This window comes from Apus apus, chromosome 1 (genome assembly GCF_020740795.1).
Source record: "Apus apus isolate bApuApu2 chromosome 1, bApuApu2.pri.cur, whole genome shotgun sequence".
Classification (NCBI taxonomy): Eukaryota; Metazoa; Chordata; class Aves; order Apodiformes; family Apodidae; genus Apus; species Apus apus.
Genome location: NC_067282.1, coordinates 193397494 through 193418658, shown reverse-complemented (window position 1 = coordinate 193418658; position 21165 = coordinate 193397494). Strand labels below are relative to the sequence as shown.

Here is a 21165-nt window from a genome sequence, read left to right as displayed (position 1 = left end):
TTTTAATTTGCCTTATATCTTGTTCACTTGGGGATTTTTGTTTGTTTACAAACCAGAGAGAAGAGAGAAGAACCACAGTGTATTTGAGGAATATTTTTGAAAATGCCAAAAAGTAGGTACCTTTTCTATTTACCTTTACTTATTTTTTGAAGGATTTAATGTGACATTTCAATAGTTAGATATCTAGTCAGATACTTTACTTTAAATAAGGTTATTCAGATGAAAATTAATTATTTGAATGCTTGTTATCACTACAGCATGATGTGGGATATCCAGGCCTCTAGAGCTAGGAAATTTATAGTAGACATGAAAAGTTATTCTTATGCATCCCAGACAGGTAGAATTTCTTAATGCTATTTAATATCTTTACTAAATGTAGTGAGATGTACTGTTCTTGGTTTTTTTTTAGCTGTCTTTGAAAAATTAAAGCATCATTTAAGCTTTTTCATGTCCTCATAAAATCCTTTAGAGTAATGCTTATGAAACAAAGTGACTTTTGTTTTAAACCCCAGGGTGCTTTCTCATCTGGACACTTGGGACTCTGGTAAGTAAAAACTTGCCTTGATGTAGTCCTTAGCTGTAAGGTTTATGAGAATATTTCCATCTAGCTGCTCTTGACTAAAAATAAATTGCTGTTGAGTGTTTTTAACACTGAAGAAACTGAAGAGTTTAAGGCATTAAGGTGAGCAGTTATTAAATTAGAGGCAAGCTTTCTCTCTGATAGTGGTGGTAGGATCATACACTGTGTAGAAAACATTTTAAAATTAAATTCCTACATTGTATTGGATCTAACAACATAAGCAGTAAGCCTCTGTCTGCCAAAGGATTTCTCCTTCAGGAATTTTCTCCTGCAGCAGAATATCAGTGTTGCCATGTTGTTGTTGAGTCTTGTCCACTTATAGCTGCCTTTGCAACTTTAGAACTTGTGTACAGTAGGAGAGTATAGCTGGTGAAAAATCGTGATGTAGAGAGAAAGCAGGCATGGAATGAATTTCCCTAGGCCAGGAACACTTGAGAATTTGTGATGCTCTATTTCTCTGTCACAAAAAAGTAAAACTGAATTTGGTAGTAAATTATGTTCCTGCTATTCACACATTAGTGTCTTCTGTGTGCCCTGCCACTGAGTGCGATGAAATGATGCTGTTCATTCCTTTCATTACAAAGTGCATTGATTTCCAGCATCTAATGCCTGTTGTCTGCACCATTGCTGTGGGCTCTGCCTTTGAGGGACCTTGTAACAACGTTGCTGGCCTCAGGTTCATGTTCTCCAAAGGTGCTTATTGATGAAGAAGTTGGATGTTTAACTGTTGCTAGGGGATTGCTAGATAGCTGCCAGCCAGTAACAAGCATCAGTTTAGTCTATCTTCCCTGTAGATTTTTCTTCAGATCCTTTAAAACTCAAGCAACACAGGTCCTTGTGCCGCTAAATGGTGGAGTCAGTATATTTTAAGGTGAGCAAAGATGGCTGGAAAGAACTTTGTAAACATTTAACACTTGTTTCTGTAAAATGTTGTCTTGATTTATGCTACATTGTGAAATAGGAGGTGTTTTTCTTCCTTTGTTAGTAGACAGGAAACACTGGTTAGGAAATACAGAGTATTTAATTTCAGTAGATACAATAACCTCCTTCCACTTAGTTAGAAAGTTGTGTTCTTTTACATAGTGGTGGGCAAATCTGAGTAATGGAAGCAGCCAGACCCTCGGAGAGAACCAGGAAGGTGGGAGGTGATTTTTTTGACTATATACTTTGTGTCTAGCCATTTCCGTGGAAACCCATGTAGCTGTTGTAGCTTATTTGTTTGTGAATTGCAAATTCTAAATAGCATATGCATTTGCGCTGGTATTATCAGAGGTTTCTGTGAGCCTCTTTGCTCTGCTGAATCACCACACTGTGATAACTCAACCTTAAATATCAAAGAGGTAATGCAAATGAAGTGTGCTGACAGGCTTGTGTTCCTCTGTGCTCAGTGTTAAGCACTTGAGTGAGAAGATGGCAGACACGAGGTTATTTTCCGTTCCTCCTTGAGTCTTCACTATCTTAGTTCTGTAGGTGGGCAGAGCAAACCACAGCTTCTGTTGGTTTGTGTATGTTTCTGAGTACTTGTGAAGCTGGTGGTATTTCTGTATCATCATGTCCTTAAATGATTCTTGCTCTTTGTTTCAGACGAAAGGCTAGTACCTCTCTTTCAAGAGGAAGATTATCAGCAGCAGTTGCTAATGGGACTGGTATGTGCTTTTCTCACAGTGCGCAGTAGAGGACGCACAGCCTCAACAAATGTAAAGAGTCAGGTTCTAAGCTCCAGTGCTGAGTAGAAGCTCACTCAAAGTAGCTATGGCATAAACATGGTATTTCCTAAGTTTTAGAGTCATGGCATCGTGATATCGTCTTAACAAGTTATGGTATCATAAGGCATTGGGGAAAAACAGCAATGGAGGGTTGATTTGTCAGAATGCTTTTTGCACACAACTTTTGTGCAAGCTTTTTGCAGCTGACTTTTCTTTGGCTAAAATCTGTTATTCCATCCTCCTGGAGTTCATCTTAATCTGCCAGTTATTTCTGGGCTACTTTACATCCTTAAAACATATATAGGTGAATTCCCCATCCACTGCTTTCATCAAATAGGAGATCACAGATCATCTTGCTCCTCAATTTAACACCTTTTTACCATCCCCTTTTCCTTTTACCTCACTTCTGGGACTGCTATGGCTATTCTGAGGTCCCTTTCTCTTTTCCACTGTTTCCACTGGTGATGTCCCAAAAGGATCTACACCATTATTCTTCTGGGTAATAAATCCTATCCCAAATCCCTACCTGTCCTGCCTTTGTCTAAATGCACATCTCTGCTTATATCTTGATCTCTTACTGTTAAAACCAAATAAACTCTTTGGCATGCACCGGAAGGTCTCAGCACTACATCTGTGAGGAGCATATCAACACTGTCTTGTCTGTCCAAATCTAAGGCAAATTTTCATTCTTTGCAGTCTTGTCCCCCTTGTTTCCAAGTTCTGCCTTACATTCTCTGAAGCTTCTCTACATTAATTGCCTGCAGTTTATTCAGACAGATCCAAAAAGCAGGTCACTGCTGTCCTTTATGCTTTCCTTATACCTATATTGCTGTCCTGACACATTGAGATTAATCTGCTTGTAAACTGCGTGAGACAGATTTTATTTGCCTCAGTTTTTTTCTGAGCTTGGAAACAAAATAAAGCTTCATAGTCACTCAGCAAAGAACCAGCATGGACTTGAGTTGCAATCAGAAGCTGTGTGAGGTCAGAGGATATTTCGGAAAGGAGAGGGTAGGGAGTGGCGTGGACTGTATGATAACAAATGCCTGCTTTTAAAGACTTTGCAATTAATGCTTAACCTGAAGTTGCCATTAATCATCAAGTGCTTTGTTACTGCCACAAACTCTACTTGTGCTAGTTTTCTCTATCATATAATACATCATGTTTATTTGTATGTAATAAATACTTACATTCTTGGGATTCAGCATTCATATAAAAAACTTTCTATTATTCTGTTCCCTTTGTTTGACCCAGAGAGATACAGGAACTGTAACTTTCAATGACATTGAATATAAAAAGTTTAAGTGTAGCACTCATTTTGCTGAATTTGTGCCAGGTAACAATTTTGAATATTCAGAACTGCTGTTGAGTTTGACAAGCTTGTATGGTAGCTTGGAATCTGATTCTGAACTGGAGTTTTGTAAGGGGAAAATTTTGTTTGCTTAATCCATGTTGATGAGGCCCTGCATCTAGTGGAGCTTTTGCATCTTTTTGAAGATGCCATAAGGACACTGAATTGTTGTGTTTTGTTTTGTTTTCTAGATGGTTGCTCAGCTAAAGGATCACCTTATGAGACATTTACAATATGTAGGAAAAAAGAAGATTGACCAAATAGTTTTGGATTACGTTGCAAACCTGGTTAGTTTGATTTCATAGTCACTGTTGTGAGCAGGCATGTATTTGTTGATGGGGAAAGGTCTTGGATAGGTATTGTGTATATATAGCGTATGTTTGGTGGGAGGACGTTGTTTTTAAGTTCTTTAACAGATTTTGCTGCTCAGTATCCTTTATATTGATAAAGGACATAAGAATACTAAAGTAAGATTAGAAAGAGTGATATTGGTCACTCAGAATACAGAAGAAAGTTTGCTTTACAGTTTGTACAAATATGATCTACTACCAGAAGCAAAAATGTGAATTCATCCTGAAAGTTGAAAGAATAATCTTTAGGCCCATTTTGTTTCCTGTAGAATACATTGCTGCATGTTTTGAATAATGAAAGTGCCAATACAAATTAAGAAAAAAATATTTCTCTCAAATATGGCATGAGAATAAATCATCACTACTCCTACATACTGACTTGAATTGACTTCTTCTGAGTGTAACAGGAGAAGGAGTTTTGCCTGAAGAAATCCATATTAACTACAGTGATATGGTTTCTAATTCTGTCTTCCATCCTTTTAAGAGAAGCTTTAAAAAAACAAGCTGTAAAAACTGCAACTGTCGTGCATAGAAATAATCACACCTAGTTTTGTCTGTCTTGACATCACATCCTTTAGGTGCAGAATGCAGAGTCCACAAGAGCTCACATGGCAACTAGTAAATCATGTTATTTTTTGTTGTGCTAACCCTGTCACCCAATTTAGCAGAAGCTTCCCACAGTGCTGTTTTATAGGGATGGAAATCTCAGGAAACTATCTCAGGGCTACTGGTGCCTGCATCTTTTCTGAAGTCCTGTGCAAACTGGTTGTGCTGTTGACAATGGGGTTCTGTGAACTGCTGCAGCTTCCACTGAGGTTACTGACTTTTCTGTTCAGGCCTCCCTCTTTAGTATTACAAGTTGGTAGTCAGCAGTCTGTTTTCTGTATGTTTATAAGAAGGAAAGAAAAACTAGTAACTGATTAAAATAGAAACAGCACATCATGAACCAAAGCTTTGTACCTGCAAACAGTGCTGAAAGAAGCAGAAGTGTAATGTTTGTTCTCTCAGTCATTTTCCAGTTATCATTTATTCATGCTTAATATAAACTAAGATTAAAATAATGAAAACACCTATGCAGCCTTGATCTGCAAGACTAAATTATTGTAGACAAAATCTTAAAACAAATCTCAGCCCTCCCCATCAACAAACTCTAGCTCTGAGTTTTGGGTTGTTGTGGAGTTTTTTTGACATCCCTAAAAGCAAGAATTACAGAATCACAGAATATTAGGGGTTGAAAGGGATCTCTGGAGAACATAGAGTCCAACCCCCCTGCCAGAGCAGGACGAGCTAGGGCAGGTCACACAGAGACAACCTTACAGTAAATAAGTTTTTCCTCATGTTGAGGTGGAACTTCCTGTGCTCTAGTTTGTGTCCATTGCCCCTTGTCCAATCACAGGGTATGACTGAAGAGATTGGCCCCTCGTTCTTGACACCCACATTTCAGATATTTGTGTGCATTAATAAGATCCCCTCTCAGCCCTCTCTTCTCTAGACCAAACAGCCCCAGGTCTCTCAGTCTTTCCTCACAAGACAGCTGTTCCAGTCCCTTAATCATTCTCGTAGGCCTTTGTTGGACTCTCTCAAGTAAATCCCAGTTGCTCTTGAACTAGGGAGCCCAGAACTGGACACAATGCTCCAGATGTGACCTCACCAGGGCAGAGTTGAGGGGGAGGAGAACCTCCCTAGACCTGCTGGACCCACTCTTCATAATGCACCCATGATGCCATTGGCTTTCTTGGCCACAAGGGCACATTGCTGTCCCAATTCTGCGAACTCAGTTTACAGACTTCTCATTCTTGGAAAACCTACTGTAAGCAAAGATAATGTATCTAAAAAAAATGTCATCTGCTCTCTGATGGGTGCATCTTAGGTGCTGTTTGGAAATCTTTAGAATTTATTTAATTGTTTGAATTCAGTTCGCCCTCATCCTAGTATGAATCAGAAATCTTAGACCTTTCTGTATCCTAAATGTTTGGAAATTCTTCTGAGGATTAATTGTTTTTATCTTTCAACAGTTTTCTGTAGCATCAAGAGCATGTAACTGAGTTATTGAAACTAACGAAACAGAAAGAGACTTGAAATTATTTGCTTGTCTGCTTTCATACAATATTTTTTATTATGTTCAAGAGCCAAAGGAGTGGCTGAGAGTAGGGTTCTGTGGTGTGTAGCCACTGTATAAATTAGTTGCAGCTGCAGTCCAAGTATCCAAGATACAGGAGACTGACAGTTTCTCATAAAACAAGAGACTAGTTAGTGGCTGGTTGCTGTTGGAGAACTGTGTGTATTTGTATACAGAGAGGTAACCTGGGGAAGTGTGAATAAAATGTCTTGGTGGGAATTCCTTTGTTTGCCAAGGAGGTCTGCAGTGCCTGAGTATGTGTGGTTACCAGTTCACATGTCACCTAGTATGCAGTAGTTGTTTGTATGTCCATATTCTCTCTCTCCTTTACTCCATATCTGTTTTCATTGTTTTCTTTTCAGTAGGGCAGGGAAGGGAGGAAATAAGCAACATGACATTTGCTGCCCTGATGCAAGCGGAAGAGGAGGCAGAGTGAACAGCCAGTCTGTGATATAGGAAGGGAGCAGACCAGAGTAAACTCTTGAAATTTCTCAGACAGTGGCTGTACCCTTTTGGTTGATGTCTGTGGCTAGCTGTCATTTGATGTGGTCTCAATTGTGGAGGAATAAAAGACAGACACCATTTTTATTTTAATTTCCTCAAGAGAATGACTGCCTCATATCCCCTGCATAGGAGGGAATCTGGAAGACAGCAAGACCTTGTCTTATTCCCTTTCCTCCTTTGCTCCTCATTCTTTTCTTTGGCTGCTTCCACATCTTTCCTGTAGAAACAGCCACTGTAGTGAAACTTGTGTCTACTTAGCACCTTTGCCTGGAAATGTAGATGTTTCAAGACAGCAAGGTGCTTTGCAATTGTTGGCCTAGGCCCTACTGCATACACTGTCTCACTAAGTGGAAAATGTCTTTGCCATGAAGGTATGGATTTAGCTTGGTTCCCCAGGGACCTGCTGCTACCCTTGGAGAAGAAGCTGCCTGTACTCCCTCTATAAAACAGATAATGTTTCCTTTCTCTCATGCACCTTGTCCTGTTACATACTGAAAAAATTTGAATCCTGGCTTCTCTTTTTGTATGGGTTTTCTATGATGTCCGTTGTGGCTGATCTCCAAAGTGAGTAGTGCTGTTGATGAGGGTGTCATGTCACAAGCATGCATGTATTTAAATATGTTAAGATAGCTAGGTTGGCATTGACTTAAGAAAACATTTATTTGTTTCACAAATAAAAAGAGGTGATTCTGGAGTTTGTAAGTAGCTTCCCTTCATCTCAACACCAATCTTCAGATGCAGCTGCAGCTCCCAATGCAGAGGCCTTAGTTGCACCCTATGTGCTGGCCAGAGATGAAAGTCATTCCAACAGCAGGTGTGGTTCTTCTCTGAAAAATGGAAATCACTGATTTCCTGGAAAATGAGTGGAGAAAATTTCCCATACTCCAGAGAGAGAATAAACTGGAGCTTTCTGCTGCATCCAGAAAGTATGAAGATGGAAAGTATGAGGTGGTTCACAGAGTGATGGAGGGAAAAGTTGCTACCTTGTAGAGGTACCTTGGCCAACATACAGAGGAAAGCAGTCAGGAGCATTGCTGAGAACCAATATTCATGTTCTGGTCTTTGCATATGAACTTCTCCTGTGTGTCCTGTTTCTCTCTTGTTCAGAGGCTGGAGGTGGCAGAGCCTATGAGGAGAAAAGAGAGTGGGGAAAAGGGTTGCTGGGTTTCTGGCCAGGAAAAGGCGGAAAAGAGTTTGTAACTTCTTGTGACCCCCCCCCCTGCAAAACTGGAGTCAGACTTGCCTCCTGGGTGTTTCCTGGGATTGATTGATAAGTGCACTTTGAGGCCCAGAGATAAAAGGCATAGAGGAAGCATCTCAGTTCTGTTACTGAGATATGGAAGCGGTTACACGTGACAACTGAGAGGGGCTGGCTAGAGGAAGTTATTGCAGCTCTTTCATCTGTGGTCTCTGTCTTTCAGCTGCAGAAGCTTAGAAGGCCCAAGTGAGAACAGGGCTTGCGGCTTTTGTCTGTTGATAGTCTGTACTGTAGGTCAGTCTGGGAGCACAAAGAAGCAACAGTACTGGCCAAGGTTTTACTTTGCTATGAACAAAAATGAAACTCGGTTGAGAAGGAGAAGCATTTGATTGTCTCATCTTTCATCCTTGCCAGGACTAGATTGGTGATTCCTCCTGCAGACTTTTCTCAGCAAACTGAGTATCCCACTGTCTTCAGTGTCAAAGTTTTGTCTGGGCCCTCGGACCTTTTCTTGCCAAATGTTCATCCACTTGGACATGCAATTTTGCTTTCATGACCAACAGGTTTTTTGAGAATTTGATGCAAGAGTGAGTGATTAGTTGATTCCCCAAAAAGCACAATGTGTTAAGATGATGCATGTCTTGCACAATGCTTTGATGATCTTGAAGCACTTACTTTAAACTTCTAGAATAGAGCATTTCAGTTACAATTAAAATTTTAATCAATTTTACATTTTAAGACCCTAGGAAAAATAAATGCTGAAGTTTTAGTAGCAGTTTCAGGAGAAGTTTTAACATAAACTGATGCGTGAAATGAGTGAAGGCCAAGGGCCTGCTGTGCACAGGCTCCTACAAACATTCAGTCTTTTCTTTATTTTAGCTGAATCTGGTACATCGAATAATGAAAGAAGTTTGGAGGCGATACCAGCTTCATTCCTGCATCTTCTGCTTGTGAGCAAGTTGTTTGATAAAGTTTTCAGCCTGCCTGTTAAAACGTGGGCATAATAATTTTGGTCTTCAACAGTGCTGCTTGTTTGAGCAGTCAGTGCTTACTATACTGTGAATGTCAATATGACTGTTGTGCTCTTTTTAGTGATCCTGTAGGCCCTCTCTAAGCCAGCATGAATATTAATTGTATAAGCAGTTTTTTAGCTGAAGTTCAAAGTTACTGAGTTCACCATGATCTCAAGCAGAGTGGTGGATATTGAACACACATAAAAGTCACTGATACCAGCACTCAAAATATTTCACCTGTTGCTGTTATCTATCAGGTACTGTTGAGAGAGTTGTAAATATGCAAGTGGGGAAAGAAGGAAGGGGACACCATGGAAACTGTGTGTCAGCAATCAACAGCTAGTGCTGTTAGGTGACAGACACCTAAGTAAACAAGATCCTAATGTGTTGCTACTTTGTTAAATACAGTGATGAGAGAGGAAGTGCAGGAGAGTTTGCAGTGTTCCACATCATGAGTCGGATTTTGGAAGCTGCAAATGGCATGTGCATGCCTCTACCTCCTGGTAAGTCCTGTGTTATACTATTTTAATCATAGGTTAGGAGAACAATGCTATGAATTCTTCCCAGAAGAGCACTCTAGTTGCAGTATGTGTGTCATGGTAGCTTCGGCAGTACTGAAATATATTCAGGGCAGTTACAAAGGGAAGACCCTCCATAAACATGTGCAAGTGAAATGAAACAAAAATGAAGGTACTACAGGTACAGAAACAAATCAGAGGTATAGTTCTCTGGTTCTAGCTTGCCGTGCAATGTTTATGCACAGTCTTAGCTCAAAACTAAGATTTAGATTTAATTTATTCTTTTTCTTGGACAGCTGGACTTGAGTGTTGTGGGGCAAAAGGGAAAACCCTGTCCTGGAGCAACAAAAGGACTATTTTCTTCTCATGCTGTTGCCCTGCTAATATGTTTCAGTTTTATACTGTGAAAGGATTATCTCAAGCCCTGACGGAAAGACTGATATTGATAGTAGACTTCCATTTTCTAGAGCTCCTCTCAATCACTTAGAGTCTTTTCAAAGCACTTGCTTTTTGTTTAAGGGAGAGACAGCATCTTAATGCTTTCTGATTCTGTTTGAATATGTCTAGTGTGTGCTTCCTAACCTGCCTTCAGTCTTCAAAACTGTTTTTGGTATGAGATTGTCCCTTAAACTTGCACTGTGTGGGCATGAATGCTGCCACGTAATGGTGTCATGTGATGCAAGACTATCATCTGGCTGATGTTAAGTGAGAAACTGAAATCTTAATACTGCCTGTGGGAATGTGTGGGTGGCAGCCACATACTGAGGGTGGTGAGGCCTCAGGTTTTGATTAATTGGGAGGAAAGTGGGAGAGAAAACACAAATTAATAGCACAATTCAGATATAAGACAACAGCTTGGAGTTGTTTCATGACTCTCTGACTATAATTACTGTTTTCAATCCCCTTGACTTTCCTCTTTCTGACAGGATTGTACTTCAGAGGACTTAAAGAGTGCCTAAATAAGACTACGTGACTTCTGATAAACCTATTTCCTCACCAACTAGAAGCAGTCGGAAGTTGAGGAGTGTGTTGCTTTAGCTAGAGTAATGCTAGTCTTTAGTGCAGGCATAGAAAAAAATACTGCTTTACCAAATGGGTTTGTCTCTCTTTCATAGGCTTCCACACTCTGCACTTGGGGCTCGGTGTTCGATGTCTCCCTCTGCACACCCTCCTGCACTATATTGATAATGGAGTCTTGCATTTGACAGAAACGTGTGTCAGGAAATTGCTGAAAGGTACAGTGAGTTTCATGTGTTTAATTTGTTACCAGCCAGCTAACTGGGAGTCATGTCCTTTTAGTCAGTCAAACTCAGACACAGGATTTACTGCCCAGGAGATTCAGTTACTCTTCCAGAGTGCTTTTTCAGTGAGGGCTGTAGCTGCTGGTGTTGCCCAGGTGGAAGGAGAAAACTAGGGCTCAGACTGTACGATTGAGTCTCACCATAGCAGACAAAGACATCTGTTTGGGAGAATCTGAATTTAGCATTTTCCTACTTGGGACTTCTTAGAAGAGTGAACACTGCCATTCAGTCCTCAGCTTTTGCTTTAATTATGTTTGGAACAAGAAAATCCTAGAGCTGGGATTGCCAAATGGCTAGAAACTCAGTGCTAGGAAGTACACAAAAGCCTACCTGACCCAGCATCCCAATATTTTTAGTGAAAAATGAGGTTGTGAATGTTGTCTTAATAGAATGTAAGGTTACCTAAAGGTAGGAGTTAAAACTGGTTCTGTATGAACACATCCTGAGAGTTATCAAGAGGGGCCTAAGGCTTTGGAATGAAGTAGGGAGTGAGACAAATCAGCAGTTGCAGGCTCAGTTAGCATCACAACCGTGTTAATTGCCTTTTCAAGATCAGAAGAGAGGAAGAGGGAACTGTAGCATAAGTTTCCTAGGATACAGCAACACCATGATACAACTCTCCAACAGTTAAGCATTTCATCACAGCTGCAACCACATTCCCCTGTGCAACTTCTCCAGTGTTCAAGGAAAGGGTCACAATATGCTGTATTAGTCTGTGCCTGGTCTTGGTAAATTAAGTATTATAAATATGGGGAGTTCTGATTAGTCAAAATGTGTTTGAATTCCTGTATAGTTTTTTACATAAAATGATGAAGTTACATACAAATGTACAGAAAAATATTTATGTAAATGTATAAACATAATTAACGCTCCTAATAGCCCTTATTTAAAATAAAAATTTTCTTTTCATTACAGAGATGACATTTATTCAGAATGTCTTAAGTGAAGCTGAAAGTTTTAGTTATGTGGTTACCACTAACAGGGGTGGGTTTTTTTTTCCTTTCTCCCATAGATCTGGATGACACTGAGAAGAATGAAAAGCTGAAGTTCAGTATTGTCATGAGGCTTCCTGAGGTAACTAATGACTTTTGTAATTTCCTGGATTTTGGAATCAATAGGAATTTCCTCCCTGTTCATAGGATCAAGCCAATGGAAGATGTAGCTGTGATTCAAATAGGGCACAGATGTAGCCTGAACCTAAACAGCTCTTCCGTTGGCTGCTCATGACCTGTAGGGTACCCTGACAACTTGAATTACAGATTTGTCCATAGGGTTTTACAGTGTCTCCAGTACCCTGCATGAATTTAATAGACATGACACTGTCCTGTTGAGTACTTATCTGCATAAAGCTGTAACAGGTTTATGGGGTTTAAAGAGGACTTCTTTGTGTGTGTTTTACAGCATCCACAAATGCCTTTCTCACTTGTGATCTTTGTATTTGGTTTTACTAATTTTATCAAGTATGTTCAAAAGCTGGCACAGTAAAAGCTGTGAAATACAATCATACCACAACTCTGTGGAGAGGACTGAATTACAACATCTCCCCCTGTGTGACATCTCCCAGCCTTGTCCTTTGGGAAGGTGACTCGGTTAGCCACATGCTGGAACTAATTACTGATGCTCCATTAAAAGTTCCAACAGAATGGGAGATTGACTTCTCCTTTTCCCCTTTCATTCTTAGTGCACACCACAGTACTGCAGAGGAAGTGCAACATTGCAGTGAGCAGAGGAAAACCAGGGATTCTACCCTGGGGAGTGCCTTGCTCTAAAACAGGCTTTTCTTAACATAAATTGCTTATTGTTTGTTCATTATGGGCTTTTACATATAGTTCAAATGGCCAGAAGTGCTGCTTTGGTTTTCCTCTAACAAGGACGTCTTTATTTGGTAGCAGTTTTGAGAAGGGAAAGGGAAGGAGAATTCCACAGGAGGTTCTTTGTCCTCTGTATCTTGTTTTGGGCCAGGGTTGGTGAGCTGGGGTCAGGACAGGGCCTGGCAGAGCTGTCAGCCCGAGGCCTGGTGGGTGGGGAGCACCATTCCAACCATGCTTTGATGTGAGGGGCCGAGCTGGGACTGCTCTAGGGAACATGTACTGCTGGTTATGCACAGTAGTGCCTTATTGTATCTATTTACAGCTTTGGGAAAAAATGCAGAGAATAGCTTATTTGCCAAAAGGGACACTGTGGGGTGACTCAGACTATTTTGAGCAGGTTACGTTCAGTAGATGACTTCAGTTGCATCAGAAGCCAAGTGAATTCTTTAATTAGTCTGTATTGCAATGCAACTGAAATAGAAGTCCTAGATAGGGAAAACTGCAGAAGGTGGAGCTGATTTCTCAGTGTGTTCATAGTTGTTTCCTTATCTGTTAGGACTGGAAGCTTTCAGACATCTGGGTTTGAATCTCTCTTGCCTTTGGGAATGTGAACCAATGTTACCAATTCTCAGGATGTTGTACTAAATAATGGATGCAAATTTTATTCCCAGTATCTCTCCTTGGCATTTTGCCTTTGTAAGTTTCCTTAGACTGAGCTTGAGAGAAGCCCTGTTGTGAACAGGGCATTGAGGAGTGGGGCAGCTGGGTTATCCTTTGGAAGAAGAATCCATCTAAACCGAAGAGTCACAGTAAAGGATAAACAGTCATTTTAAGTCTCACTTAATATTTAAGTACACATGCAACGTGGGACAGAGATAATAGGACAGACTTAATTGATAGGAAGTTACTGAGTAGCTCAGTGGGTACTGACTAGCACGGATTTTGTTTCTCACATTTTGGGAGTGTATTCTAATATCTTAGTTACAGGCTATGAAAGGAAAACTCCATGGCTAAAAATGATGTCTCAGCTTCTGTCATCAGTGTCTGAAAGCAAAGCAGTCTATGTTACAGCCTGGGTTTTGCTTCAGTGTTTTTCCTGCTTTTCCCGCTCTTAAGTTTCCACTATCCTGTGTTTATGTTCTCAGGTTTTTGGGTTTTGTTTTTTTGCTTACCAGGCTCTTGGTCAAAAGGTCCGCCAGTTTTGGAATCATCCAATGAATGCGAATTTCATTGCACGGAAATATGTGAAACTTCTGCTTGAGAAGCTGGGGAACAGGCAGGTAAGAGTACACAGGCCGTTATTTTAATATTTTCCTTTGGCAGGGTTGAGATTCCTGACCTTTCTGTAGACTATAACACACTAAAGTTAACACTGAAACTTGGCAGTGTGCGACTTTGTGAACTAACTTAAAATATTCTCCCTTACAGTGTAGCAGACCTACTCCTGAGAGACTCTCGGTCCCTGTAGAGTTTTTGCCACTTAACTACCTGACTAATATGCTGGCAGAGATAGAGAATCAAGGTAATGTTAATTCTGTACTTTGGAAGAGCAGTAATTGTTACTCTTTGATGCTCAGACTCAGCTGTATCCTTACTACATTGACGTAACTGACTTCTAAAACCTCAGTTGTGACTGAACGTGTCGATTTGGTCATCTTTCTGCTGATGGAAGTTGGGGGGGGCTTATTCACTACATCTCCTTTCGTCCAAATCCTCTATGCCTTGAGTTCAGTTGACAAGCTTCCATTTTTCAGAACACACGTAGTGAAATGTGGTTCATGTATAGTTTGGTGGTAGCTGTTATTCTTTGTTCAAATGGAGAGTAGGGTATGTTCCTTATTTATACAGTATGGTGGCTGAGAGGCAGCCAAACTCAGGTCTTCCACCTTAGAAAAGACTAGCCACATCACTAGGTTGGGAGGTGCTCTGAAGTAACAGGTTTGTTTTTTTTTTTTTATTTCAACACTGTTCCTTTTTTTGAAATTGAATTCAAATTGGTTAGGGCACTTGCTTCATACAATGAACCTAAACATCTGTTTTTTTAATTCCACTGTAAAAGCAAAGTGCATCAAGGGAAGCAGCATACTTTTTGGCATTACTGGCTATGCCTATATTGATAAAGAAAATAAAGTCAGGATAAGGACCTGAAGGTTAAAGCAGAATTGTATGTGTATGAGTACATCCCATTTGGGAAGTTAAACCATATAGAAGCATATGAGAACGTGTCCTGGTCCATTTTATGTACTATCACAGATATAACCACTGTGCTTAAATCTTGTTTTGGATCTCCAGTGTAGAATTATTACGGAAGTGCCTAGTGGCTCCCAGAGACAGTCTATTGTTTACTTATATCCCATGAACAGGACAGTTTCTGCCAGGGATGAGCATCCAAATGACTCCACTGGAAGCTGTAGGTATTTTATATAAATGAAAACACAGGTCCATCTATTACCTGATCTTTCAGTGTTGTAGATTAAGATGCTTAATAGACTGCAGGACTAAGTGTGCACAAACACAATTTTGTAAATACTAACTTTCTCACAATATTTCTCTAGGTGTGCATCCATATGAAAAACAAGATCATGTTAACGTAAGATTTGTCGAAGAAACAGCACTCAAACACACCATGATGCTTTTGGGCTTCAAATATTCCTGAAATAGCATGCTGCTGAAGAAAGCTAACTGTGGTGCTCTTACATAAAAAACTCATGCAGAAGCATGCAGCCAACTTTTTTTAAAATGTTTGTTTTAAACTTAAATGACAGTTTTGTGTAGTCACCATTACTGACATAAGCTACTCAAAGTATTGCTTGGTGCAACCTATTAAGGCTGAAATCACTGACTTCTAGAAAAATTCATTTGACACAAACCCAGGTTTCCAATGAAAGGTAACTGTGGTTTCATTGATTCATGTTGAAGTGGTCAAGTAGGTGGAACTACAGCAAGTATCAAAACACACTGTGAAAATTGGTATTAATGTCAGTTATTCTAAGAAGATGGACATTGCTGAAAAGTTGTATTGTACAGTAACAGGAAACCTGTAACTGTTTACTCATTTAGATTAATAAAAGGATTTTTTTGATATATCTATGTAAAGCAGTTAAGAATATCAAATTATGAATCAGTCTCTGTATATAATACATCAGTAATCATTTATTCATTCCTTGTGGTGGTCATGTGCTATTTTATGGTTCTCCTGCCTTTCGAGTTAGAATCTAATGTATTCAATTTCACAGAATCACAGAAGAGTCATGGTTGGAAAGGACCTCTGAGATCACTGAGTCCAACCACCATAAAAAAAAATCCAACAAAAAGCCAACCAACCAACCAACAAAAAAACCCAGAACACACCCACACAACAAAACCCCAAGCAAACACAAACACCACCGAAAAACACCTACAGAAAAAAACCCACAACAGCCTACAGTCTTGTCCACTAGATCATGCTCTGAAGTGCCACATTTACACATTTCTTGAATACCTCCAAGGATGGTGACTCCACCACCTCCCTGGGCAGACTGTTCCACTGCCTGAGCACTCTTTCAGTAAAGAAGTTCTTCCTAATATCCAGTTTAAACCTTTGCTGCTGCAATTTCAGACCATTTCCTCTGGACCTGTTATTATTCACTTGGGAGATGAGGCCAACACCCACTCCTCTACAACCTCCTTTCAGGTAGTTCTGTAATTAGTGCAAAATATAATCCTAAGGTCTATGCAGTGGGGTTTTGTTTGTTTGTTTGTTTTAATATAAGTATTATATATTCTAAGCAATATAGGATAAGAAAAAAGTTCTTTAGAAATTTATCTTAATGGTGACAGTGTTTTACTTAATTCTTTCCTTGAAACTTTTAGTGTTACAGTTCAAACCTCAGCTTCAAAAATAAATTATGGAGGTTGCTTTTCCTTCAGTTTCAACTTTTGTTTATATAAACTGTTGTTTGTTTGTTTGTTTTTTTTAATTCTGAACTGTGACATTAAAGTAGTAATAGTGGTTTGTTATGCAGAGAAAATCTTAAATTCCGATGTGAAGGATTTTTGCAGTCTTTATTGGATTTAAAAGCAACTCTATCAAAGTTTCAGACTGTTAAGCTAGTGAAACTCATTGACAATATGATAGATTTTGGAGGTTTTCAGTAACACCTCTGATATTTTCACTGAGAAGAGATCTGGTGCTCCCTGTTCCTAACCAGTGAAATAAAAAAATGCAGTTCTTGGGAATGACTTGGCAAGTTCATGGTCATTCCCTTGTCATCAGTACTCCCATCAGTGGAGTAACAGTTCTGGCTTTTTCAGTAACTGCATAGAGAGAGGGAATATTCTTCTCAATATAAGTAAAATTTGTCTGGCAATATATATCAACAACAAGAGAAGATTTTCTAGCCTTTTTTTTTTTTTTTTTTTTTTTAAATGAAATATAACATATAATCAGATGCAATAAAACTTCACCTGGAAAGAAATAAGCACAGTATGATGATTGCTCATTTTTCTTAACATTTTAAAATATTGCACTGCATTTGGAATAACAGGCTCCTCCTAGCCAGGAGAAGGGAACTCATATCACTGGGCATTTAGCTATGCTTCTGGAATTAACAAATGACTTGGCTAAAAAATTATGGACATTCCTTCAGTGCAGTGAAAATGCTACTGACCCTAGAGATTCAGCACTAGTATTCCTGCTTTAGGTGCTGTCTGTTCAGATTTTAATTGGCTTTACAATGGGTTTTCTGAAATGTCTCAAATTTGAACTGCGTTCACTGGGTTTGAAAGGAGCCAGAGCTCCGTAGGGCCGCGGCAGAGGGAGGCTGGATCCATCCTCTGGGATGTAGGCAGTTGGGCGCTGCTCAGCTGTCGTGCGGACACAGCCCAGTGCTGCAGCTTGCTTCTCTTCTGCAGCATGCTGTGAAACAACAAACACCTGTGGGTTACTTGGTGGGTATATGCTTTAAAACTCCTGTACTCTCCTGAGTCTGTGTACCAAATGCCTAACAAAGGAAAGACTATTAGTCTAGTTCCGAGCAAACCAGGAAACCCAGCGAGGTATTAATTGTTCATTGAAAGGAAAGCATGAATGATTTGCCACCTAGATGTGAGTTTGTCCTTTTGCATAGTATTCTGTAATGCTTGTGTTATTTGTGAAGAAAACAGATTAGATGAACTTTTATAAGTAAGTGTGCACAGAACATCTTGGGCTCAAGAGAACAGTTCTGATGCTTCAAAACATGGCTGTGTTTGCACTGACAGCAGCTGCTCCTGATAACTGTTACTGCAGTGAGCTTGTATGCTCAGCACGGAAAGGAAGTTGAGTCGTAGCATGAAGTGTTAATGCCAGAGAAGCTTTTTATTCTAAGCTGGCTTTACTGTTTCAGTTCTGTGTGACTTCAGTTTCTTTAAGTGGATGCACAGTGTATTCCTCTCCTAGTTTTTTGTGCCTTTCAGATTCCCTTGGAGTCATCAACTAAAAGATTTATATTGCAAAGCTAATTTCCCATCAGCAGATCAGCAGGAGTTCCCTCACTATGCACATCTCACTTGTACTGCTTTTTCTTCTCTAGGAGCTCACTGCTTAGGGATCACTGATGCTCTCAACCAAGGAGGAACAGTATCCAGCAGGGTAGAATTTGAAGCACTATTTGATACACTGCCCTGCCTACCCTCAGTGTCTTACCCAGCAATCTGATTTCTTGCTACTTCTGATCTGACGTTCACTGCATCTGGTCTGGGGAAGACACTAAACTTACTTTTCCTGAACTCTCTGCCCCACTTTTTGCAGCTTTATCTTGAAGTCAAATGGAAGGCAGCATTTCACTGTAGTAACTGAAGGGAAGTTATCCTTTTAGTATACTCTCTCTTTAGGATTCAGTGGCCAGTTCTGAGCAGTATGCCCAACTATAGTTACAACTCCACAAAGCCACCATGTGCCACTTCTGTAGTTGTCTCTGTGTGTCTCTGTCTCATCTCCACTGCCTCCTGGAGCTCTGGGGTTGGCAGTGAGAGGTAGCACAGCTCTTCCAGAAAGACAAGGTAGGGCAGTGAAATGATGGGGCTGAGGATGTAATTGCAATGTATGGCAAAAACTTACTTTAGCTCTGGCTTTAACTGCTTCTTTGTGCATCTTTTCGTTGCGTAATATCTTCAACCATTCATTTTCTGTTTCTTTGGGAGGAGGAAGGCCTTGATCTATCCTTGATGAAACAGTCTTCAAAAATTGCTCTTTGTCTCTCATTTCCTGCTGGAGTTGAATGGCAAGTGCTTTCTTCATGGATAACTCTGCAATAAGAGCTGTCATCTTCTGGTTTATCTCCTTTATCTTCTTCTGCACTTCATTTATCTGGAATAAGTAACAACTACATTTTAGTTTGGGCTTCCCTTTAAACAGTTACTGGACATGACACTTAGGTAAGTATTAAGTATGTGAAAACAAGTCCAACTCTGCTTTGAAAAATAGTTCCATACTTGAAAATGACTTGATGACAGGGTGTGTGTGTCTGCGTACACTCAGAACTGCACAAACTTAGTTAAAAAGTCACATTACTCCAGGATACAGAAAGCAAATTTACATTTATCTCCTGCCCTTTTCAGCTGAATAGTAAAACTCCCATTGCCTGCAGAGGCAAGTATCAAACCCAGATTCTGATTGACCTTGTGCACCATTAACTTTGTAATAAACGTGTAATAAGCCTGATCCTTACAAGATAATTGGATGATAATGCAGGTGCAGCTGGGCTGCGGGTTGTGGAGCTGCCCTTGGCGGGGGGTGAACAGAAAAGGAACGGGGCAGGAACCCTTGAGACTGACTGCTGGTTATTCAAATAAACAAACAAAAAAAAACCAAAAAAACCCCAAAAAACTTATACTTTTTGAAGAGGCTAATAAGGAATTGGGAGAGACAGGGCACTTGCGAATGTAACTTGTGGCATGTTGCCATTTTACAGTAGTTTATTAGCCCATGGCCATGATTTCACAAACCTGAACAACAGACGTATTATTTCTCTGTCTGTGGAAAATTAAAGATTTACTGTAAAGCTGTGTTTTATTTTAAGCCTTTCTGAGTACCAAGCAAATAAACCCAGGGCTTCTTTTACATTAGTTATTTAGCATTTTTCTTCTGTCTTTCACTCAGCTCTGCTCTATGTGGAGCTTTTTCATTAAGAAGGTGGGGCTGAGAGGGTTTTTGCTTTTTATAAAACAATATTACTGGCAGCTAAAAGGAAATAGCTACAATATTTGAAAGTAACTGTATTGAAAATGATAGTTCTTTCTTGTGTGAACAATCCTACAAAGGAACATTGAGCCAGATACCATGTTTAACTTTTTGTATGCTGGAGTAGAATTGGTCTTGCTTTTCCTTATTTCTTTTTAGCCTTTGACATGTTTCTTGTGGAAAGGCTGCTAAGTACATGTGCAAAAGAAGGATTCTGCCAAGTTTCTAAGCATCTACCTGAGAAAGAACTAATCCTGTATTTTGGTGAAGGTAACAATTTCCCGTGCAACTTTCTTTCAATAAGAAAGTACAGTCACCTAATGTTTTTGGTATGTTTGTATTACTGTTACTACTAAATGTCTATAATTTCTAAAGACTAAACATTATTTGTCTCTCACTATTTTCAGCCACTTTTGTAATTTGCAAATGAGTCATCTCACCTCTTGCCCAGATATTTCATTTCATGTAGGCCTGCAAACTAAGCGTGTAATGCCCTTCTTACCCTTTTAGCTGACAGCAGGGTGTCCTGCCTCCCAGTCTGTGCCGTGGCTTGGAGTCTCTCTGTCAGCTGGGAAACGTGCTTGTAGAGGAGATCTGTCTCCATCAACTTCTCCTCCTTCTGCAACAGCTCTACCTCTAGCTGCAGCAAGAGGAGTGTACAGGGCATACATAAACAACAGGGGGGCAGGGGAGCACACCAGCATTATTACTACCTTGCTGTGATTTTCTTGAAAAAAAATATTACTTTTTGTTCCTAAACTTTTTGGTTCCTTGAGTCACACCATAATTAGAAGGTTTCAGCTTTTGCTTTAAATACCTTTTCCCTCTTTCTGCTAAAAAAAGAAGTATGGGCTCCAAAGACTAAGAAAGTACTATGGAGCTAAAGGAAGTTTAAAATCATAAGCAGATGGAATGAGAACATCTAAACTTATCTCAGAGCTCCAAGAAACCAGCTTTTTGATGTGCAGGTTGGTGATAGAGGCTGTGTTCTAGCCTGCTTGGCTGTGCAGAGCTCCCTCCTATCAAGGAGTAGGGAACAGGAGAGCTCAAGTAACTCAAGCACACGTGTTCATGGTAAAATCCTTACAAACTGGATTTCAGAAGGAGGACTTGTATGAATACCCCCTGAATCCTAAATACAGTGGAGGGAGTTTTGTGCCCCTGTAAATGGGACAGACAAGAATATCTAAGCAAATATCATGGTTGCTTGTTCTGTTCCTTTACCTCACCACATATGCCATACAGGAGGTGCCCTGAAATTGGCTTTCATACTGGATTTAATGCTTCACTTTGAAGCTTTCTCTGGCAGTGCTGCAGTCAGGTGTGCAGCTGCTTGGCAGCCACAGCCATCAGGGTCTGTTCTGTGGCTCCTTGCTCTGTGTGGAAGTAAAGCAGTACAAAGAAGGCCTTTTTTTTTTGGTTCTATGTCATGTATGCAGACTTTGATAGGAGAGTACTGGGACTCCCTCCTTCTCAGAGCCCCTGCAGGGTGGTGGAACAGCTAGTAGCCAGT

The 21165-nt window shown here is 40.0% G+C and overlaps 2 protein-coding genes across 8 annotated transcripts in view; one reads left to right on the top strand and one right to left on the bottom strand.

Moving 5' to 3' along the window:
* The window catches only part of GSAP (gamma-secretase activating protein), an 85351-nt gene extending 68997 nt beyond the window's left edge, over window positions 1-16354 (top strand). For 6 of the 7 annotated variants that reach the window (XM_051643792.1, XM_051643514.1, XM_051643925.1 and 3 more), the window contains 11 exons: window positions 57-112; window positions 513-544; window positions 2165-2226; window positions 3829-3924; window positions 8688-8758; window positions 9230-9324; window positions 10455-10574; window positions 11653-11714; window positions 13627-13731; window positions 13880-13973; window positions 15007-16354. In XM_051643792.1, the coding sequence (XP_051499752.1) occupies window positions 57-112; window positions 513-544; window positions 2165-2226; window positions 3829-3924; window positions 8688-8758; window positions 9230-9324; window positions 10455-10574; window positions 11653-11714; window positions 13627-13731; window positions 13880-13973; window positions 15007-15107 (894 nt within the window). In that variant the 3' untranslated portion in view covers window positions 15108-16354. The remainder of the gene's footprint in view (window positions 1-56; window positions 113-512; window positions 545-2164; window positions 2227-3828; window positions 3925-8687; window positions 8759-9229; window positions 9325-10454; window positions 10575-11652; window positions 11715-13626; window positions 13732-13879; window positions 13974-15006) is intronic. The other variant, XM_051643730.1, reaches the window with a different exon arrangement.
* A 790-nt stretch (window positions 16355-17144) lies between these two features.
* Window positions 17145-21165, bottom strand: part of CCDC146 (coiled-coil domain containing 146) — a gene marked incomplete at its 5' end in the record, with an annotated part of 79986 nt that continues 75965 nt past the window's right edge. The window contains 3 exons of the mRNA XM_051624130.1: window positions 17145-17348; window positions 18531-18779; window positions 20155-20292. Of these exons, the coding sequence (XP_051480090.1) occupies window positions 17145-17348; window positions 18531-18779; window positions 20155-20292 (591 nt within the window). The remainder of the gene's footprint in view (window positions 17349-18530; window positions 18780-20154; window positions 20293-21165) is intronic.